Source organism: Pan troglodytes, chromosome 22, assembly GCF_028858775.2.
Source record: "Pan troglodytes isolate AG18354 chromosome 22, NHGRI_mPanTro3-v2.0_pri, whole genome shotgun sequence".
NCBI classification, from domain to species: domain Eukaryota; kingdom Metazoa; phylum Chordata; class Mammalia; order Primates; family Hominidae; genus Pan; species Pan troglodytes.
The window spans coordinates 45,599,160-45,621,955 of record NC_072420.2 but is presented as its reverse complement, the minus strand read 5'-3'; the positions used below and the strand labels follow the sequence as shown (position 1 = coordinate 45,621,955).

General features: G+C 55.9%; 1 protein-coding gene across 8 annotated transcripts in view; it reads right to left on the bottom strand.

Moving 5' to 3' along the window:
* The window catches only part of SLX9 (SLX9 ribosome biogenesis factor), a 38,724-nt gene that overhangs the window by 2,809 nt on the left and 13,119 nt on the right, over positions 1-22,796 (bottom strand). For 2 of the 8 annotated variants that reach the window (XM_054675132.2, XM_054675134.2), the window contains 5 exons: positions 15,987-16,055; positions 8,973-9,120; positions 6,817-7,042; positions 6,274-6,333; positions 2,623-2,691 (listed from right to left, as the gene is read on the bottom strand). In XM_054675132.2, coding sequence (XP_054531107.1) covers positions 2,623-2,691; positions 6,274-6,333; positions 6,817-7,042; positions 8,973-9,120; positions 15,987-16,055 — 572 coding nt within the window. Of the gene's footprint in view, positions 1-2,622; positions 2,692-6,273; positions 6,334-6,816; positions 7,043-8,972; positions 9,121-15,986; positions 16,056-17,222; positions 17,303-17,731; positions 17,756-22,796 lie in introns of those variants that run through there. The other 6 variants (XM_054675135.2, XM_054675133.2, XM_009441556.5 and 3 more) reach the window with 6 other exon arrangements.

Genomic DNA, 22,796 nt, shown 5'->3' with positions numbered 1-22,796 from the left:
CCCAGATGGGTGCCACGGCGACGACCCAGCACAGCACCAGCTCACCCCAGCCGCCACCCAGCCCGGCGGCCACTCAGCTCCTGCTCTAAACCCGGAGCAGCCAGCTGCATGCCAGAGAGCTGCCCTGTGGAACACAAAAGGTGACCTGGGTCCCCTCTCAGGCACAGAAGCCTCGGGGGCAGCCCCCAGACGGGCTCTGCCGCAGCTGCCAAGAGGCCCTGAGCCTGGTGGCGGGGAGGTGGGGCCTGTACCCCTCCGGCCTGTGTGCCCCGTGTGCACGGAGCCTTGTGCAAGGCTGGACCACACTGGCCCTGGTTTCCTGGGCAGTTGACAAGGCTCCTTCACACCCCACTGGACGACCGCCTGGGCGGGGTGCCTACACACCAGAGCCACAGAGGACAGTGGGGCTGGGGCCGTCTCCACAGCAGGAGGCGGTCAGGGCTCTGCTGGTCACTAACCACCACCTCCTCCTGTCACTGCCACCCTGGCCCCAGCATGGCAGCTGGGGCTGTCCCCGTAAAGTCAGGGTGAAATGCCCCAGTCACAGCCTGGACATCACTAGTGATCTCTGGGGCTACCAGGACCCAACAAGGCCCCACCTGGGGCAACTGAGGAGCTGAGGCCAGGGGAAGGCCCAGGCCAGGTTCTTAGCACTGTGGTCCATTGGGCAGAGTCCTGGGTCAGAGCTGGGGAAGGAAAGGAGCCGTGACAGTGACGCTTGGAAGCGAAGCTGCACGGGGAGGGGCTGCAGGGGGAGCCTGTGCCTGCGCCTGAGTTTAGACACTATGGGACACGGGTTCAGTGCCCCTGGCACTGTGTGGCTCCCATGCTGGGCCAGGCCTCCAGATGCCATCCTGGACAACCGTAAACAGAGACCCATAGACGGGGCCTCCCACCTGAGAGAAAAGCCCTTCCTTGGTTTCGTACTCAGAGGAGCAGCCTTGGGGCACAGACCACCAGCTCCAGGAGCTACAAGGCTCATGCCCAACATGAAGCCCCCAGGGGAGCATGACCCAGGGAGGGGAACACTCTTGCTTCCCACTGGGATCTTGGGATCGAAGGATCCAAGCCACTCAAACACCTGAGCCCTGTCCACACGCGCCAGAAAGCACCATGGACATGAAAGGGAACAGTCCTCTGGCTCCAAAACACGGAGTGAACAAGGGGCCTCCTGCTCTCCTCTCAGAAGCAGCGAGAAACCAAACTCGATCTTTGATGAAACCAGGAGACCTGTTAACCTGAGCTGCTTCAAAATGCCGCGACTGCAAGGACATGGGGGCACCAAGGGGTGCGGGCGACAGACAGTCTGCGAGAGGGAAACCCGTCGCCCTGTCCAGGCAGGGAGGGGCTCCCTGGACCAGGCTGTGCACTGGGGAGAGGCGGAGAGGGAGGCCAGGCAGGACGATGGCCACACGGAGAGGGCTCTGCTGTTCGCAAACTGTCTCCAGACAAGACTGGCCTGGGAAGAACTCAGTTCATAAACAGAGAAGCAGAAACCAAAGAGGACAAACACAAAGATCTACGGGAAGACCCTGCTCCTCAGGAGGCCGAGGCAGGAGGATCGCTGCAGCCCAGGAGGCGGAGGCTGCAGTGAGCCTTGATCACACCTCTGCACTCCAGCTTGGGCCACAGAGCAAGGAACTGTCTCTAAAAAATAAAAATAAAAACTTTTTAAAAAACTAAAAAAGACAGTTTACTATACTATCTATACTTCACCTAGACCCTACAAAGTGTCTAGAGTAAAAATGGATTATAGAACACGAGATGGAAGACAAATAGATTAGAGAGATCCAGTAAGTGCATAATTGGTGCCCCTGAAGAAGGGCCAAGACAATAAAGAAATCTTTGGAGCTACCATTCGACACCACCTTCCCAACATAACTGTACTCACAAAACAGACACCAGCTTCTAAACATAATCGTACTCACAAAACAGACTTCAGATTCTAAACTGGAAGGGCACAACGGGTCTCGGTAGAAACTGACACAAAATGTTCCCTACTGATAAATACCTTAGCAAAGTCATTTCAAAAACAAAGAAAAAAAATCATTCCAGTAGCTAACTAAAACCATCTTACAAGGGTGTAAAATGTGGCTCTCTCAGTGGAAACTGGAGCTGAGTCTACAAAGAGGCAAGAGCGTGGTCTGGAGATTTTTGTACCCAAGAGGACAACTGAGTACAAATTTCTGCAAATCAGTGTCCTAGCCCTGCTAACTGGAGGCCGCAGTGCCCAGCCACAGAACCAAACATACCATCCAGATTTCACCCAGCCAGCGGAGGGGAGGGGCGGAGACGGGGCTGCGTCCACCCATCATTTTAGATCCATGACTCCCCTTGGAAGCCTTCCTGGGAGGCGGGACTTGACCCAGGGCCACAGGACCTGACTGCACTGAAAAGCCCCCCTGGAGCAGACAGGCAGGAGCCAGCGGAGCAGCATGGAGGGGACTAGAGGCACGGGCGGGGCTCTCAGCCGCTGAACCCCTGGGAGGGCAGGCTGGAGGCGCTCAGGACCCCTGGAGAGGGCGGGGTGAGGGCACACAGGAGCTGAACCCCTGGAGAGGGTGGGCGGGGTGAGGGCACATAGGAGCTGAACCCCTGGAGAGGGTGGGCAGGTGCACTCACAGAAGCTGCTGTCTCTGGGCTGCGCTCATCCGGCTGAGCTCTGAGGGCCGGGGCTTGTTGCTCTCCCTGCTGTGGACACAGAGAAGCCACGTCAGTCAGCATCCAGCATCCCCTAAACACCTTCCCGTGGGCAGAGGCTGGCTCCTCCCTTCTTAGAGCAGACGTCGTGGTGGCCAGAGGTGACCAAACCACTGCAGAACCACAAGTTCCAAGCTGCACTGTGGCCGTGGAGGCGGGACCTGGACGAGCAGTGCAACTGCCTGACCGTCCTGTGACCGCCCCAGACAAGCAGTGCAACTGCCTGACCGTCCTGTGACCGCCCCGGACAAGCAGTGCAACTGCCTGACTGTCCTGTGACCGCGAGCCCCAAGCTGCTCCCTGTGGAATCTGGTGACTCCTGCAGCTCCTCCTGGCTCCATGGGACATGGAGGGAGTGGTCAGCCAGGAACACGTCTCACGATATACAGCGTCTCCACCCCACCTGCCTGGCCAGGGCAGGCTACGCAGACACCTCACACTTCGGGCCAAAGGACCCTGGCAGGCACAGCCGGTCCCACTCCCGCAGTACACACCACTTCCCAGGAAGGCTGAGTCACCCACCCAAGCCTACACGTCCCCAAGTCCTCTCTTTAGAAGAAGGCGCACGCTGTGCTACAGTGGGAAGCTGCACCTGCCCTCCTGATGACTGAACTTGGGGACAGGGGCGTGGACCCACCGTAGATCCTGCCCTGCCTGCACCTGCGGGGGGTGCCAACGAGCACTGCAGTCCCCCATGGACAGGTGGAGGAACTGAGGAGGTTTCCTGACTGCTGCTGGCTATTTCCTTTAGTCCTGGGATCTCCAAACCACCGAGCTGGGCCTTGACTAAGGGCACGGGCGGGCCAGGACACTCTCATCTCTGACGTCCACCCCAGGCAGGCTCCGGCTGCCCGCGGAGCTTCTCACCCTCAGTTAACCGTGGGAATCTTCGGGAGCTCGCCTGCACTCCCTGTGGTCAGCCGGCCAAGGCAGCCGCCCACCTGGCCCAATGTTCACATGGGACAGCGACCGGGGCCTTAAAAGGAACAGAGAACCCGCAAGGCCACACCAGGCACCTTCTCAGATCTGCCGTCCACACAGTGAGATGGGAGCCAGACGACGGCGGGAAGGCAGAGCCGCGGAGTCCTCAGACCAGCCCTACACTTAGCCTCGGGCCAGGAGACTTCATCTTTTATTCATGGATCTCTTAAAATATGAACGACAGACATTTTGTGTCTGCCCAAAATAGCCCTCAGCGCCCGCTTTCTTTTAACCCTAGCTCTGCGCTGATTTGGAGAAGGACTCAGTCCCCATCCCTTCCTGCTCAGATGACAGTGGCAGATGACAGCCCCTCGCATCTCCCGTCCCCTCTGCCCGCTCAAAGCCACAGCTCCATTCATTGCAGGGGCTCTGCCGGGGCTGACGACATCTCCCCACGGCCTCTCCTGGGCCAGCGTTGCCCCGATGCAGAAGCTCTGCCCCCCTGGCCAGCCGACCCCCTTCCTGTGTCCACCCCCGAGCAGCAGCTCCCTCACTGACTGCCCAGAGCTGTCCCGGGTCCCCACCCTTGCAGAAGCCATCAGCGTGGGGCCCCCTCCTCTAGGTGCACCCCTGGTGCCAGGGCTCTGGGCAGCCACGTGCTGGGGTCAGGAGACCTGAGCCCGGGTCCAGGACAGCCTTCCTGGTTGGGGAAACCTCGGGCCCTGGAGCTGCACCCTCACTTTAAGAGATGAACTAGCAGTGGGGGTGGGACCAATGCCTCCCAAGGTCCCAAAGCAGAGGAGCTGCACCCAGTGGCACCTCCCCTCCCCACTGCAGGGACAGTCCCCCACCCACGTGTCCCACACCCCATCCTCCCAGGCGGGACGCACAGCCTCCCAGTGGGGTTTCCGGAGTTCAGGGCCCCGGGGACAGAGTGCTGGGCAGTTACCGTCATGGGCCAAGGGCAAGCACCGGCAGGGACGGACGTGACTCCATGAGGCCTAACAGCAGGAAGCCGAGGAGGAATTGGAGCCTAACTCTGCCCAGTGTGGACCCTCACCAGCCCCCACGGCACTCCCTCCAGGCAGGAGCAGCGGTGTCACCACCACTCCCCTCCCGACAATCGCCCACAAAGCGCACACAGGAGGCGGAGGTCCAGAGCGTGGGGGGTCCCCTCCCGACAATCGCCCACAAAGCGCACACAGGAGGTGGAGGTCCAGAGCGTGGGGGTCACCTCCCGACAATCGCCCACAAAGCGCACACAGGAGGCAGAGGTCCACAGTGTGGGGGGTCCCCTCCCGACAATCGCCCACAAAGCGCACACAGGAGGTGGAGGTCCAGAGTGTGGGGGGGTCCCCTCCCGACAATCGCCCACAAAGCGCACACAGGAGGCAGAGGTCCAGAGTGTGGGGGGTCCCCTCCCGACAATCGCCCACAAAGCGCACACAGGAGGTGGAGGTCCAGAGCGTGGGGGTCACCGGGGTCAAGTGTCGCTCGATGCCTGCTTCCCAGCCAGGAGTGACGTGGACCCCAAACACGGGCCCTGCCCTGGCCTCTGAGATTCCAGCTCTGCATCCCGCACCCCAGGGGCATGAGGCCCTCAGGGGAGGGCGCCAGGACAGGGGATTGAGGGGACTGGGTTGGGAGGGGACTGAGGGGACTGAGGGTTGGGAGGGGCCGTGGGGCAAGGACCCAATGCTTGGGTTCCACAAGGACAGCTCTGCCAGCCCAAGCCATATGTTCTCCCCGCTAGGTGGGAAGGGGAGAAGTGAGAGACAGAGCTCCAGGCTGGGAGGGAGAGGCTGTCCACCCTCCAGCCTCCCAGGCCACTGGTGCTCGCCTGCTGACCCCTCAAGCCCAAAGCACATCAGAGTCCAAGAGTGGTGGTCAGTGGGGCAGACCTGCCTGCCGGGACCAAGGTGCAGTTCCCAGAGATACGGCCCACTGCCCAGGCACGCCAAACCCCAGATCCTGGGACAGGCGCACCGAGCCCCAGATCTCAGGGTCTCACACCTCCTGCAATACCAGGGCCAGAGCTCCCTAGAGAAACAGCAGGACTGGCAGGAGATGTCCAAGATGCGCCTGGGTTACCTGTTGGTGCTCGGCAGTGGGAAAGAGCTAAAAATACGACCCCGACGTCAATGGGGCCAAAGGGAGCTGGAGGCAACTGCAAGAACTCCCAGCGGCCAATGCTGGAACAGTTTCGGCACCAAAATCAAGTAACAGTGTGTGTAAACTAAACATCCATCTGTCCAGACCAACACCGACGCATGAGCGACACATACACGGGGAGAAGAGACAAAGCTCCTTTCCCAGCAGGATTCCAAACAGTCTCTGTCACTGCTGTGTCTTCCAGGAGGTGGAGCACAACCCCCACCCCGAGGCCAGGGCTGCAGAGCGACTTCCTCCCAAAGCGGACAGCATGGAGCGGGGGCCTCAATCCAGCAGGGGCAAGCTCAGCCTCACGGTGAGTCAGGTGATGGTGTGCCCAATACAGTGGAGTGACAGTGGCACTTTGCCTCTGGGGGCTTCCTCCCCAAACCCAGTCCCTTCTTGTACCCATGAGAAAAACATCAGACAGATCTCAGCTGACGGGCAGCTTCCTCAGAACAGTCAAGGTCATTAAAACCAAGAGGAGTCTGAGAAACTCACAGCCAAGAGGGGCCGAGGGAGCCGTGACATCTGAATGTCACGTGGGATCCTGGACGGATCCTGAGGCAGAAAGAGTCCGTTAGGGAAAAATGAAGGACACCTAAGGTATGGGCTTTAGTTAACTATTAATTACTTAACGCTCACTATTTCTCTGTTGATACTGGTTCCTTCCATGTGACGAACGTACCACACTCATGTCAGAGCAACAGCATGTGGGGACGGGGGAGCTGCACGGAGCTCTTGGCACCATCTTTGCCATTTTTCTACAAATCTAAAGCCTGTCTAAAATAGGGCTGATTCCAAGAGCTCCCCCAGGGTCAGGAGGCACTGCTGCCTGAGCCACATCTGAGGAGGGACGGGGACTCCCAGTGACAGGAGGCTCTCAGGGCTGAGAGCAGATGGGCCTTCCCAGCCCAGAGCCCCGCAGGGAGGCAGGGGCACATCCTCCTCGGCCTGGGGGCTGGGTGTTGATACAGCCCTCTCCCTTCTGGGAGCGCCAAGCACATTTTTCAGATGAGAAAACTGAAAACAGGGAAAGGATACTTGACCAGGGTCACATTTTTGTCCAAGAACCAGGAATGTTCGGTTGTCACATCTCCACTCCGGGCGGCCGCTCCTATTCTGGACCCAGTGCTCTGGTGCCTCCGCCGCGGGATGCCAGCCTGGAGCTGACTGGGCCTGCAGCGCGTGACCTGCCACCCTCAAGCCTGGGCAGCTAGGCCATGAAAGGATGGACCCCAGGTTTGACACTGCACACAGCCCCTGCTTTCTGCCCAGATGGAAAGTTAGTAGGAGAAAGAAAATTATTTTTTAAACAGCAAAATTAGGCCGGGCGCGGTGGCTCACGCCTGTAATCCTAGCACTTTGGGAGGCCGAGGTGGGTGGATCACGAGGTCAGGAGATCTAGATCATCCTGGCTAACATGGCGAAACCCCGTCTCCGCTAAAAATACAAAAAATTAGCCAGGTATGGTGGCAGGCACCTGTAGTCCCACCTACTCGGGAGGCTGAGGCAGGAGGAGAATGGTGTGAACCCGGGAGGCGGAGCTTGCAGTGAGCCAAGATCGTGCCACTGCACTCCAGCCTGGGCGACACAGCAAGACTCCGTCTCAAAAAAAAAAAAAAAAAAAAAAAAGCATAGAGATGACACAAATGAATGAGGAAGGCCCAGAAGCTGAGACAGAACAGAGTGGTCCGGCCTCTTTCCAGCCCTGAAAGCTGGGCTGTGGCTACACAGGCCCCGCCTGAGCCCAGAGCCTCAGCACCCACACCTGGGTGGTGCCTTCCAGCCACAGGGGAAGGGCAGAGGCTGCTCTCCTTTCACCGCATGTGACCCAGGCACAAAGAGCCTGAAAGCCAAGCTCCCGGGAGAGGGGCGCCACAGGCAGCAGCTTATCAGCAGGCTGCATCCCCTGTGAGGTGACAGGGAGGGTCATGCAGCCACTGCCCTCCTGGTTGAGCCGTCCTGGGGTGCACACACCACAGCAGGCTGGCACACGGAACACTGTCCACATTGTCAGGGCACATGCAACCTGCCACTGGCAAATGGCTCACTGGGTGGCGGGGTTGCGTCACCGGGTGGCGGTATCTTCATTGGGTGGTGGGGTTGCGTCACTGGGGGTTGTGTCACTGGGGGTTGCGTCACTGGGTGGCAGGGTTGTGTCACTGGGGGTTGCGTCACTGGGTGGCGGGGTTGTGTCACTGGGTGATGGGGTTCTGGAGGGAGCACCTCAGTGCGTCAGGAGGAGGGCTCATGCTCAGGACCAGGCCTTGCCCAGGGCAGGGGGGTGGAGGGGCCCCACTGGGGTCCAGGCCCAGGCCCGCTGGCTTGGCTGCTCATGCACTAAGGGCCCAGAACCCACCACCCCAGCTCTCAGCAGGGGGCGGGGGAGGGGCGTTGTGATGCCAGCAGCCAAGGGTGGGGCAGGGGCCTGCCTCTTTCCTGAAGAACAAACCACATCCAGACCCGTGGTGAGGCTGGGAGGCATGTGCTTCCCACACAGGTAGGTGCAGCTCGGGAGAGCAACCGCACTCACATCAGGCCCCGTCCCTCCTGGGGAGGATGCACGAGGCAGCTCCCGCCCCATGAGGACAAGCTCTGGGATGTGTGTCCCAGGGCCCTGCATGAGTGGGTCCCACACCCTCACCACACCCGACAGCAGGCCTGAGCTGTCCTCACGGGCCACCCTCTGTGCGACAGAGTGAGGGGCAGGACAGGGTGTGCAGTGTTAGGTGGGCGTCAGGGAAAGGTCCACTCAGGAGGGGAGACTGGAGCCCCTGTCAGAGGCACAAGAAGAGCATGGTGGATGCTCAGGGGCCTCAGATGAGCACAGCAGGGTCTCTGTGGGGTGGAGGCTGTGGCAGAACAGTGAGTTGGGGGGACCCCCAGTGGGACCCGGCAGGAGCTGTGGCCAATGTTGGGGGAGGGGCACATGAGGGAGCTCGGCATCAGCAGAGCCACCAGGCTCCTCACAAGGGTGGGCCTGGGTGCCCCTGAAACGTCCCCCACAGCCCCCGCCGGCCTCATGAGCTCACGCCCTGAGAACAGGGTACCTGCGTGGAGCACTGGCTGGAGCCCCAGCTCTCGGCCTCTGCAGGCTCAGGAACCACCGTGGCCCGTGGGTCCCACTCATATCCCTCCACCTCTGGACCCGGGTCAGCCCCACAGCTTGGAAAGGGCCACCCCTCCCGGACACTCACCTGCGGGCCTGGCGCCGGCTGCCAGCCTCGAGCCCCAGCAGCTCGGGCAGGGCATCCCTGAGAGGGTGCAGGTCCCCCACCACCACCGTGGCCCTCCGCCTCCGCTCCTCCCTGTGCTTCTGCTCAGCCAGTTTTATGGCTTCGATTTCTAAGGAAGGAGAAATGATGTTAGAGGCAAACAAGAGGCAGAGGACGAGCCCAGGCCCAGAGCCTCTGGCCCACGAGAGACCTGGCGGGGTGCCCGGCCCTGCTGCCTCTCTCCTTCCCGCTGTCGCCCCCATTCTGCCCCTGGGAACCTGCAGGGCAGGCAGGCTTGAGTTATTTTCTTCCCCTTAATGACAGAGCTGCGCTTTTTAATCGCAGGGCTCACAATGAGGTGGAGCTGCAGCCACTGAGGATTTCTCCTGCAAAGGGACGCTGGCAACTGTGGCCGGAGCGCGCGTAGGGGAGTGCACACAGCCACCGAGCAGAGGGGACAGAGGGGAATAAGGAAAAGGGGCTCTCAACTTAAGATGGCAAGTCACAGCCTGGGAGGCTCAGCGTTGTTCCCAGGAGGGAGAGGGCTCCCCAGAGGCAAGGGGAGAAGCCCCAGGACAGACCTGAGGGCTTGGGGCCATGGGGGGTGGCAGGTAGGGCTGAGGCCTCCACGCTAGAGAAGGGATTTGGGCAGGGTCTGGACAGAAGGGGCATGGCCTTGGGATTTGATTTAATTTAAAAATGTATTTATCTCAAAACTGCTAAGAGAACACATGCTCGGACATGCTGCTCACTGCACGTGGCTCCTGGAGGCTGTGGAGCGTGGACAAAGCCTGCTCTCTTCAGGGCAACCCAGAGGGACAGGCCTGCAGCTCAAACACTGCCAGCTCGTGACACAGGCCCGGGCATGGCAGACCTGTGCCCCCTGGGGGGAATGCCCAGGTTTCCAGAGGTGACAACAGCCAGCTCCTCTCCAATCCTGCTGTCTGGGACAGCGGCGCCCCTCTCAGCCCCCAGGGCAGATGGCTCGCAGAACAAGGTCTGAAGGGCCCACCGTGACCAACCCGAAGTCAGGGGATGCCACCCTGCCCTGGGTCCCTGTAGCAGGGTGTGTTTACCTGGCTCCAAATCACCGACAAGAACCTGGGACAAAGACCACCCTTCCTCTGGGTCCTCAGCCCCCAGTGCAGGTTGAGAGCTTGGAAGGTGTACACCAGCTCTCCACAGCCTTGGGAATCATGGGGGTTTATAAGGTAAGAATCCAGCGCTTACTCCACCCTGCCTGGACTGTGGTAGACACGTTACTCGGCACCTCATCAAAAGAGAGCCAGGGCACCCTGGAAGCTGGGGTAGGGAGGGGCGGGCCAGGCCAGATGGCTCCTTCACAGGCTGCAGACCCAGGCCAGGAAAAGCAAAGCAGAGGCGTGTGGCTCCCATGAGGACAGACACAAAGGCTCGCACCTCAGCAAGTCAAAGCCAGAAGCCTTTCAAAAGAAGGATACCTTGTGCCCAAGCAGGGTGAGCCCCAGGCATGCAAGGATGGTTCTCCCGGGAAATGCCTCAGGGTGACCCTCCACAGTGGCCACTCAAGAGGCAAGAAAGCCTATGGTCACCACCACCAGTGTGCAGAGGATTCTGCACAATTCACTGCCCACGCATGAGAAAAATTACAATGAAACCACAAACGGAAGGAAGCTCCTTGACAGATGAGCTGCTAGAAACCCACAGTGAGTATCACATTTCAGGGCCAAACATTAGATACTCAGTGATAAATCCGAGCAAGGAAAAGATGACCACAATATCGACAATCCCACCCGGCCCACTCAATTCTGAGGGGGAGGGAGGGAGCGAGGCAGTGGTGGGGCGGGACCCACGGCCTGGGAACACTCAGCACTGCTCTCATCTGCAGCACCTAGGGGAGGTCCCACACAAACACCAGCTTCCAAGCAGCCAGGAGAACCAACGGGAGAGTGCAGTTCTTCTCTGTCAGTTACTCCAGAAAAATCGGATGCTGCCTCAGTTAAAATTTCAACGGGATTTTTAGTCAAACCTGTGCAGCTAATCCTAAATTTTATTTTTTAAAAACAACTAAATGCATAAGAATAGTAAAAATATTTTTTATAAAGAACAAGCAACAAGAAAGTAGGGCTATCGGATATTAAAGCAAATTATAAAATAACAGAAATTAACAGCGTGGCAAAAGTGCTGATGAACACTCAGTGGACGCAGGGCAGACCGGGCAAAGTGTGAGCATGACACGTGAGGTTAGATAAACTGGGTCCTCCTGGGGAAAGAGCCAGATCCCCTCTCACACTGTTCCTAAAAATCAGTATGTATGAATTAAATACTAAAAACAAAGAGGAATCAAAGGCCAAAAAATACAGTAGAAGCCACTCGACTGGATTCGAAATCAAGGAAATGTTGCACCTCATAGACTGGCAAATTTTTAAATGTTTCATAATATCGAGTGTTCGAGGACGGAGGGAGCTGGTGGGTGGGTGTGAACTGGCCCAGCCGCCTTGGAGGACAACTGAGGGTTGGGAAAGTCAAGTGGGACATGTGTGTGATTCCAACGACCCACCCTCCCGCCCACAGGGCATGGGGAGCCACTGTCCACGGCACGGCTGGGGCACAGGCTGTGTGGTGGAGCATAGAGGCGCTACCTGGGCGCTGGGGAGGTATGTGGACAAAACAAAGCAAAGCAAGGGATGGAGAGTGACCGGGGGAGCCCTCCAGGAGTGGGAGGGCCCTGCAATGGGAGGAACAGCAAGGACAAAGTTTGCAAGCTTGTCCTCACAAAGGCGAGGTGGGATGGTGCGTGCAGATCCACAGGGAAAATTTCAACACATATTGGGGAAAAAAAGCAAATTGAGGAAAAAAATCCACACATACAGAAAACATGCATTTCTAAAGATCCTAAGGAATCTACAAAATGACTACCAGATCTAATGCATGATATTAGTAAATTCATAGGATACAAGATTAGTATTTTAAAAAACCAATTGTATTTTAACATACTAGCAGAGAGCTGAGAAAAAACTGCATTTATGACAGCATAAGAAAGTATAAAATACTTAGCAATAAGCTTATTATAAGATGTAAGATCTCTACACTAAAACTGTATAACACTGATGATGAAATTTAAATGGTGAGATATACTATGTTCATGAATTTGAAGATTTGCTTTGCTAAGATGGTAATTCTGAACTGATCTATAGATTCAATGAAATCCCAATCATAACCCCACTAGGTTTTTGTTGTTGTTTTTAAAGAAATAGACAAGCTAATGATAATTTATATGGAAATGCCAAGGACTTAGAATATCCAAAACAACCTCAAGACAGACGAACCAACAAAAAGGACTTATGTTACCTGACTTCCAGACTAATCCTAAAGCTATGGTAATCAAGACAGTATGGTTTTTGCTAAGGTACAACAAATAGAGCAATGGAACAGAAGACAGCCTAGAAACAGATCCACACTTATGAGACTTTCTGATTTTTCACAAAGGCAACAAAACAATCCAATAAGGAAAGAAAAGTACTTATAACAAATGGTGCTGGAACAGCTGAATATCCATATTAGGGGGAAAAAAGGAACTTAACCACTAACACCACATAGACAAACAATTCAAGATAGAAAAAAAAAAAATATGAAAGCTCAAAGTATAAAGTTTTTAGAAGGAAACAGGAATAATATCTTCATGACTTGGGATTAGGCAAAGTTTTCTTAAATAGGACACACATACATATACACACACAATAACTAATATAAATTAAACTTCTCAAAATTAAACTCTCGTTTATTTAAAAAAAAAAAAAAAGTTCTCACGCCTGTAATCCGAGCACTTTGGGAGGCCAAGGCGGGCAGATCACGAGGTCAAGAGATCGAGATCATCCTGCTAACACGGTGAAACCCCATCTCTACTAAAAATACAAAAAAATTAGCCGGGCACGGTGGCAGGCGCCTGTAGTCCCAGCTACTCAGAAGGCTGAGGCAGGAGAATCGCTTGAACCCGGGAGGTGTTGCTTGCTAGTAAGCCAAGATCGCACCACTGCACTCCAGCCTGGCGACAGAGCAAGACTCTATCTCAAAAAAAAAATAAATAAATAAAAATAAAGAAAATGAACAGGCAAGTCACAGTCTGGGAAAAACATCTGTAAAACACATATCCAACCAAAGACTGGACTCTAGGACAAAGAACTCTTAGAGCTCAATAATAAAAAGACAAAAAGCCTCATGAAAAATGAATTTCACTAACGCTGAAACACAAATGGACAGTAAGCACATGTAAATGCTCTTTTGGTGGCAACGGAAATGAGTACCACCATGAGATACCATTTCATGATTACCAGACGGCTGAGGCTGAGGGGACGGCAGGCCACGTGTTGGCAAAGCTGAGGGCCAGGAGAACTCTCACAGGCTCTGGTGGGAGTGTGAGTGTACAACCACTCTAGAAAAGCGTCTGGCAGCTGCTTATAAAACTAAACATACACCTACCCTATGACCCAGCATTCCATTCCTCAGCACTTACCCAAGAGAAACGAAAACATGTCCACAAAAAGACTTGTAAAGAATGTTCAGAGCAGCCTTATTCACAGTAGCTAAAAATGGAAAAAAGCCCAGGTGCCCATCAGCAGGAAAGTGAGTAACAAATGGTGTATTCATACAATGAAATACTTCTCAGCAATCAAAAGGCATGGACTGCTGCTACATGCAGCCTGGATGGGTTTCAAAACCATTACGCTGAGCAAAAGCAGCCAGAAGCAGAAAGAGTGCATCCTACATGATTCCATTTATACGGAGTCTAAGGCAAGAAAAGCTCAACTGTGGACGACAAAGGGTGACACAGCTGTTGTTACCTCTGGGGCCAGTGGGAGAGGTAATTGACTGGGGGGGTGCGTGACTGCCGGGGAATGGTGGTGATGGTCCATAACCTGAACAGGATTTCAGCTGCACAGGTGTCTACAACATTTGTCAGCAATCATTGAATGGCACACTTTAGATTTGCATTTCATTTTATGTAAATACAATCTTCAAAAGAAAAAGAAAAAAAAAGAATCATGAACTCTAGCAGAATTATTTGGGGTGGAGTGTACTGATGTCTGCCATTTACTTTGAAACGCATTTTTAAAAACCCATGTTGGTAGATGGACAGAAACTGCTAGATGAACGGTTATGTAATAAAGATTGTAAAATCTGTGTGGTGGGTACAGGGTATTCACTATAAAATTCTTCCCACTTTCCTAAATAAAATTTTTCATAATAAAATACAAAGTAAAAGTAACTTGGGAAATGTAGCTAAAGCTGTATTTAGAGATAACTTACAGCCTTTCACTCCTGAACAAAACATATACAAACAGATAAGTAGAGTAACTGAAACCCAAAGAAAGCTAAAACGGGAGTGATCAAAATAAAAACAAATAATTTTGAAGACAAAAGAGTAGAATTGGTTATTAAATACATTAATTAATTATTAAATGGAAGAGACAAAACTTCTTAATTTAATCAGAAATGAAGGTGGAGATACAAATAAAGAACGATAAAGAAAATAGAATATTTAATAAGAAGGCAACTAACATATGAAGACTGAGATCTGACTAAATTTGATCATTAACATTATTTAGAGACAAGGACCCACTCTGTCACCCAGGCTGGAGTGCACTAGTGCAATTACGGCTCACTGCAGCCTCAAACTCCTGGGTTGAAGCGATCTTCCTACCTCAGCCTCCTAAGTCGCTAGGACTAGAGGCTCAGAGGCACACACCACCTAATCTGACTAATTTTTACATTTTTTGTAGAGACAAGGTCTCGCTATATTGCCCAGGCTCGTCTGAAACTCCTGGGCGTAGGTGATCCTTCCACCTCAACCTTCCAAAGTGCTGGGATTACAGGCATGAGACACCATCCTCAGACAAATTCGATCATTTTATGAGTGGCCAAAATTGACTCAAGTTGTGAAAAACCAAAAAAAAAAAGGACCAAGTGCCATGGAATAAAATTTACACATCATCAAAGAATTACAGCCTAGAAAATCAGGGTCCAAATGGCCACAGTCCAGTAGCCCGTCCAAATCCACTTTCACAGCTATGCTAGGAACTGTGAAAAAGAAAATGGAGGAATGAATCATTTCCCTAAGAAATATCCAAAAAGGGACAGAAACCATAAAACTAATAATCACGAAAGAAACTGACAAAGTTTTCTAGGTCCTACCTCTGAAAAACATACATTTTCTTTAAAACCTCCAAGGAAAAAATAAAGCAGATAACATAAAAAAGAAAATATTCCAAATTAATTTCACAAAGGTAGCAGAATCACACTAAAAAGATAACCGAAAAATACAAAATAATTTTGACGAGAAACAATCTTAGAAAAACACTGGCAAATATCCAGCACCACGAAAAATAAGGAGATACTCCAAAACAACCTGAGTGGGAAGTGTGGTTTCAGCCTGCGGAGACGTGCGGCTGGGAGCACGTGGCAAGGCTGACCTCAGAAAAGAGGGAGCCACAGGCCTGAAAGGGTCTGGGGACACCAGGGGCCCTGCCCCTGCGCTATGCGCAGACACTGTTTTCACCGCGGGCAAGGCCTGGAAGGATTTCACATACCACTGCAGGCATTTCTGAACCATAAAAACTCCACAAGCACAGGTTACTTCCACAATAAAAAATTTCACGGTGGGGAACAAAAATAGGTAATTTTTACAAACAAGGAGCCGAGAGCAGCAGCTTCCCAAGGCCGTCCTCCAAAGGGAGGCAGCCCAGCTCTGCAGGTGCCCACACGGACGGGGTGGCAGTGCCATCCACAACAGGCCAGACCGGCTTGGCCATGCTGCCAAGTCTTCATGGCCAACCTCTCTGTGCCTCCACTGTCCTTCGGCCCCTACAGCAGCCTCTGAAGTGTCTTGGGTGATCCCCTTGGGCACTCCTCGGGGAGTGTGGCTGGTGTAGAAGGCCAGATGTGAGGCTGTGGGAATAGGAGGGCCCACGGGATGGGACTTGGGCCGGCAGCTGCCTCAAGACGCAGGCATGGACTTACTCTGTAACCATTGCTCACGCCTCAGCTTCATTTTCTCCTTCTTGGGCAAAACGGTCTTGGCCTCTGCACCTGAGGAAAGAGAACACGGGAGTGAGCAAAACGTGTCCAGGTGGCACCCCCATGACCTGAGAATGGGCTGGGGCGGGTCCTGACTGCAGAGCTGCCACAGTCACTGCAACTGGTCTGGCCTGTGCCAGCCTCTCAGACTCCCGGGCTCTGGACAGCACCAGGGGCACCTGCAGCACGCCTCGGCCCGGCCTCGGGAGGCTCTCTCAGCAGCGTCCCCCCACAGTGATGGCCTGGCCACTCACCCCGGCCCGCCCCGGAAAGCAGGTGTCCCAACGAGGAGGCCTCCTCCCCACTCATGCCCCGAATGACTGTCAGGGCAGTCACTGCAGTGAAGCCATGCAGGAATGCCCGACGGCTCATGAAGGGGGCCACGAACAGGGCAGAGGCCCTTAGGGGGACATCCCCAAGATCCCGCGTGGTCACGTCAGGCCCAGCGACGTACGTGCTCCCTGCCCCCTGCCAGGCCCGACGACGTGCTCGGTGACCAGAGGCTTCATCCCTGGACCCCACAAAGCGGCCCTCTCAGGGAGCCTCCAAAAGTGAACTCCACAGGCGCCCCTGTGCTTGGTCCACGCGGGGCCCAGCCACCTGCCCGGTGGGCGGGGAAAGGAGGCTCATTTGCTGCGGGGACAGGGTCAGGGGTGGGATGAGCCTGCAGGGCTCTGCAGGTGCGGACAGGTGGAGAGGGCACTGGGTGCTGCGTCTCTGACTCCAGTTTGCTCTGAAACAGAGTGGACTCAAGGGCATCCCCATTTCCTCGGCCTTAACTGATTTCCCGAGACGGTTCAGCCTCGGCTGCAGTCTCCCCAGAACACATCTCCCGATATCTCTTTTAATTCATGCAGACCTTCCTGGCTTGTCCAACAAATCCACCATGTCTAATGAAAAACAAAGCAGAAGCAAGCCCTGCCTGGAGAAAGGCAGTCGCTGTGCTCGGCATTTCAGACTTCACTTCAGGAGCTGGTGTGAAACCTCCAAGGCCCAGGGCTCCCGCAGGATTTAATCCCCTCCCACAGCTTCCTGGTGTGCCTGGGTTGACCTACTTTCCTCCATAGCATCCCGACCTCTCCCTCCCGACCACAAAGGGGAGGGGCTGATTCTGCAGCTTTTCTGTAGTTTTGAAATTGTTTCAAAAGAAAAATGAATCTAAGACCAGTGGAAACTGACCCGAACAGTGACCTGTGTTGTGTTGGAATGAAGAAAATGAGGCCTGGGCGCAGGCCAGGTCAGGAACGCAGCACAGTGACCCTTCCCGGCTCTGGCCCCAGGGAGCTCCCCAGCCCCATTGCCATGGCACCAGGACAACAGGAACCAAACACACCGCTCCTGCAGGAGGAGAGGGCTTGGAATGCTGCAGCTGGAGCAGAGGCCGCCTGGAACTGCTGGCGGCGGCCCCACGACCCCCAGCGCCCGCCGCTTTCCGGGCCCGAGGCGCCCTTGCTGAAGTGCCCCAGCACAGGTTCACGCCTGCTCCCCCTTCTAGCCTCTGGATGGGCTGACGGGTGTTCACTGAGATCGAGTCGGTGCCGCGGGCTATGGAGGGGGCTCACCCTGTGGGTCCCGATTCCCTCTCCCCCGCAGGCCCAAGGCCACATGGACAGGGCAGGTGGGCGCACCCCACCCTGTGTTGGGGACAGTGTGAAGTCCGCTCGAGCTGCTCCGGTTTCTAAACTTACCTACGACAAGGCCAGCACACCACAGCTCTCGCAGGTGCTGTGGAAGCACAGGAGCGTCCCGTGGGTGCAGCAGAAACGCCAGCTTGGAGGAGGGCCGGGCTGGGAGTGCAGATGCTGCGCCTCAAGCAAGGGTGTCTGGAGCCGCTACTGTCCTGGGCCTCGCCCCAAACCCAGATCCTAGCAGCACCAGCACTACAGCCCCAGTGGCTATGGGGAGGGGAAGGTCACCAAACACGTCTGATTAGTGACAAAGTGACGGCAACAGGGGCCACACCTGAGGCAGGTCATCCGCCGAGCCCGAGCTTCTCACACGGGGCCTGGAAGTCCAAGTGGGCACCAGGAATACCAAGCCAGAGGTGACAGTAAAAACGACTTCATACAATCGCCAGCCAGCCGAGCTGAGGCTACAGAAGGGTGCACACTCAGAAGGGCAGAGGCGGCTGCGACCTCGGCTTCCCACTCTAGGCAGACAGGCTTCTTCCTCCGTGCCCTGTCTGCTTCACACCCTAGGCCACCTGCTGCACGGGCGGCTCACACACTGCCACTCCTTCTGGCCCGCTCAGTCCACAGCTCAAAGGTGTCAGGAGACGGGCAAGTCCCCATTAAACTGAACCTCACAGAACCCCAGCCAGTGGCTGAGGCAAGGCTAGACGAGGTGCTCATACCCTCATTCCCCCCAAAACCGAGACAGGACCCCCCAAGACAGAGCCCAGGCCTCCCTGTGGGGGAACATGCTGCAGGTGCCATCCACTCCCCCTCACACTCGGTGGAACCCTCTGGGGCCACCTGTTGCTACTGGCAGTGAACAAGCCCAAAGGGTGAAAGACAAGGCCGCAGGGCATGAGGTGGCTCCTGTGATCTGGGTCCTGGGGCCCGGTGGTATCCAGGGTGCTCCTGGCTGCCACAGTGCCTGTATCTGAGCTGGACTGCAAGGCACAGGGCAGATGGATGGTGGAGATGAAGAGGAGGAGGATGAGGAGAAGCCGTGCCCTTGCCTGAGTCTTCAGGAGCCCAGGATGCAGCTGCCACGGAGCGATCTGCATAGAGGCACCGGGCTCACGAGCAGCGTGTGGGGACTGACCGTGTGGGACAGCCCCTCCGGCCCAGTGGGAGGCACTCTGAGGAGGACTCAAGGGCCGTTCAAGGAACAGCCCCTCTAACCCTTGACTCTGGAAGACCCCGCCTCAGCCCTGCCCTTGGGGAGTGACTAGAAACCTGCCCTGAGCTGACTCGTCACAGAGCTCTGGGGGTGGCTCTGGTCCCTGGAACGCCGGCCGGCCCGGCAGAAACCTGCAGCATGAGCTGAATGGCCCCGCACAGAGAGAGGGATGGGTGCACGCAGGTACAGGCTGCCTAAAAACCCTGACAAGAAAAGGGAAGGTGAGACGCTGCCATGCAGGAGCCAGGGCCCGTGCTCTGGAGCTGCAATTCCAGGTACACTGGGCAAGGCAACCGCCCCACCGGAACCACAGCCTTCCCAGCTGCCACGGTGCTGCCTGGGCTCTTGCACTCTAACAAAGGGGCCCCGGGAACAGACACGGTAAACCAGCCTCAGTGGAGGAAGCCACACATGGCAGCTACACAGCACGCCTGTGCCGCAGGCAGCTCACCTGGTCCCCAGCCCTCACCAGGTCAGCAGACACAGAACCAGGCTCACCAGAGTTGGGCTGTGGGGTGACACGGTTCACGGGGCACGTGTTCTGATGGACCCTAAGGAAAATCAGCATGAGACCGGCTTTTCCGTGCACGCCATCAACAAGCCGTGATTCTCACTCCACAAAGATCTGCATGAGGCTCAGGACAGAACACACGACGCGATGCTGCTGGCACGTGCTGCTTCATCTCGGGCTCGGGTGCCGGGAGATGCTGCGGCCTACAGAGCCACTCAGATGCTGCCAACACCACCCAGGTCACCAGCTGAAGCGGCACGTGCCAGCAGCATCTCGTGGTGCTGAGGTTCTCCTTGCCACGCCTTCTGGGTGAATGCAAGCTGAAATGCATCGTAGGACAGGCCGTTTGGGGAAAAATGAAGTGGGAATCATCCGTCTCACCCTATACACAAAAATAAAGTCCTGATGGATTAAATACATTAAAAAGGCACTACAAAAGCACTGCAGAGGACACAAAGGGGCCACAAAACACACAGAAAACACCGAATTTGCTACAGAGAAACTTTAAACCTCCGCAGAGAAAAAAATAACATGAACAAATTCAAAAGAACTACCAACGAGGGGGAGACAGCTGCAGTTAACGAAAGAGATTGCTTCCTTCCTACATAGCTTTTTCAAACCAATCAACAGCCGAAAAGAAAAACAGGAAAAGGCACATATAGGCAGCTCACAGCGATGAAGGCTGAACGTAGCCTTGCTGATGAAAAGCCGCGCATTTTACAAAGCAGGCACCGCAGGCTGGGGTCCACATCGGCAGACACCTCGTCCATATCCTCCAAAGGTACAGGCCGCAGGCGGAGGCCGACTTGGGTGCTGCTCCCGGCGGTGTCTGCAGTAGGCAACCTGGGAACGCCTGTGAAGTATCAGACGTTCATCCGACTGGATCAGCAACTCCACTGCTGTGGTTTGATCTACAAATGTCTTCACTCCGTTTTCAAGGATGGCCCACACTCCCTATAGAGCTGGGTGCATCGGACAACAAAACCTCAGCAGCCGTGATGTAAGGCTGCCTTAGAACGCAGCCCAGGGAAGCAGCAGGGGCAGACACACACCCACTTGTAAAGAAAAGAGGGGGCCGGGAGCAGCAGCACGTGCCTGTGGTCCCAGCTGCTCAGGAGGCCAAAGTGGGAGGGAGGATTGCGTGAGCCCAGGAGGTCGAAGCTGCAGTGAGGCCAGATTGTACCACTGCACTCCAGCCTGGGTGACAGAGCAAGACACTGACTCACAAAAAAAAAAAGTAAGGAGCAGATAGACCAAGTCTGCAGCGGGGAGGCTGTCACTTAATGGTAGTTTGCATTGAGTTTTTCACGGTATCTATCATGTGCCACTTTGCACAACTTCACGTAGAGGCAGTGCTGCAGGAATAAGCTGGAGAAAGCACAGCTTTCCCTCGGAGCGCTGGTGGGCGAGCATGTGAGGGGGTGGTGCACGTGCCTAGCACCGTGGCAGCGGGGAGAAGCAGCAGGAGCACAGGGGACTAGGAGCGGGGAAGCGGGAGGGCTGGGTTGCCCTGTCTCTCTCTGTTTTCCAAGCTTTCTTACTTCTTTTTTTTTTTTTGAGACAAAGTCTCACTCTGTCGCCCAGGCTGGAGCGCAGTGGCACCATCTTGCAATCTCTGCCTTCTGGGTTCAAGCCATTCTCCTGCCTCAGCCTCCGGAGCAGCTGGAATTACAGGCACACACCACCACACCCAGCTAATTTTTGTATTTTTAGTAGAGACGGGGTCTTTCATGATGTTGGCCAGCCTGGTCTCAAACTCCTGACCTCAAGTGATCCACCTGCCTCTGCCTCCCAAAGTGCTGGGACTACAGGTGTGAGCCACCGTCCCCGGCCTCTTCTTTCTTTATACTACATGTTTGTCATTAGGTGTCCATTTTAAAGAAAAACCCAAAGACCTTTTGAAAAATTGGTAACAAATTGTCCTGGTCAAAGACAGCGTACTGGAACAAACCAGGCACCGCCATCCAGGGTCCGCATCGGCAGACACCCCCCGCCGAGGTTTGTGGCGAGGAAAGTACCAGCGGCACCACAGGGAAGAGCAGTCACAGCCAAGAGCGCCTGGGGGGTGGCGCTACCCAGGGACACAGCCAAGAGTGCCTGGGGGGTGGCGCTACCCAGGGACACTGAGACGCAGAGCACCAAGGTGACGCTACTGTGCTGAGGAGCCCAGGCTGCAGGGCCGGAGGACGTTTCCACCACTGGGCCCTGTGCCCACCTCTGCAGTCCTGAGGAAAGGCAAAGGGCTCACCTCAACTCCCTTCTCCCAGGACCTGAGGGTGGACATTCAAAACCACAGACAAACCTGCCGACAGCCGGAGCTCCCAAAGTGCCGCATCGGGCAGCCCCCACCCTCCAGCCAACACCATCCACCCCAGCCAGGGGTTCGACATTCCTCCCGAGAGAAGGTGGCCTGGGAGACGGGGCCCCTGAGAGAAGGGTACCCAGGAGCACTGGAGACAGCCTGTGCACGGCGCCCACAGAACGCTCGGCCCCTCTGCTCCCCTCAGCAACCCACCGACCAGAAGACGCAGAGTCCGCGGGATCTGGCCTTGCAAGTGTCATGGAGCTGATACAAACAAGAAACGTGGGCTCCAAACCCCACAGGATTCTCTCCACAGACACAGCAGCAGGCTCCTGGCACACTCCACACCCACCCCCAGTGTTAGCTCACCCCACAAGGACCCTCCAGAACCCCAAGGGCAGTGCAGCCAGCGGTGGATGCAGCATGTGCCCCGGGAGCAGCGTGGCTTCTTGCTGTCCTGTGAGCTCCCAGCCAGGGTAACAAGGCAAGAGAAACACGTCAAAGGCCTAAGAATGGAGAAGCAAGAGACAGAACCACCGCTGTCCCCATACATGGCATGGTCGTGATGCAGAAAATGCCAAAGGATCAACAGCTACTGGGACTGAGGGCTTCAGCAAGGCCTTGGGGTGCGGCCGAGGTTTGCGGCGAGGAAAGTACCAGCAGCGCCGCAGGGAAGAGCAGTCATGGCCAAGAGCTCCCCGGGGGGTGGCACGACCCAGGGACACTGAATGCAGAGCGCCAAGGTCACGCTACTGCACTGAGGAACCCAGGCTGTGGGGCCAGAGGGCACTCTTGGCCTCCTGAGCCACACCTGGCCTGTGTCCTCAGCATCTGCCCAAACTACCCCGTCCCACCTGGAAAGGAAGAAGCCCCAGAGAACTGCTTCAGTCCTAAGTCAACACAGGACAGGCTCCCAAGGCCCGGACACAGGGCCCCACCGCCGGGGATGGTGCAGGACAGGCTCCCGAGGCCCGGACGCAGGGCCCCACCGCCGGGGATGGTGCAGGACAGGCTCCCGAGGCCCGGACGCCGGGCCCCACCGCCGGGGATGGTGCAGGACAGGCTCCCGAGGCCCGGACGCAGGGCCCCACCG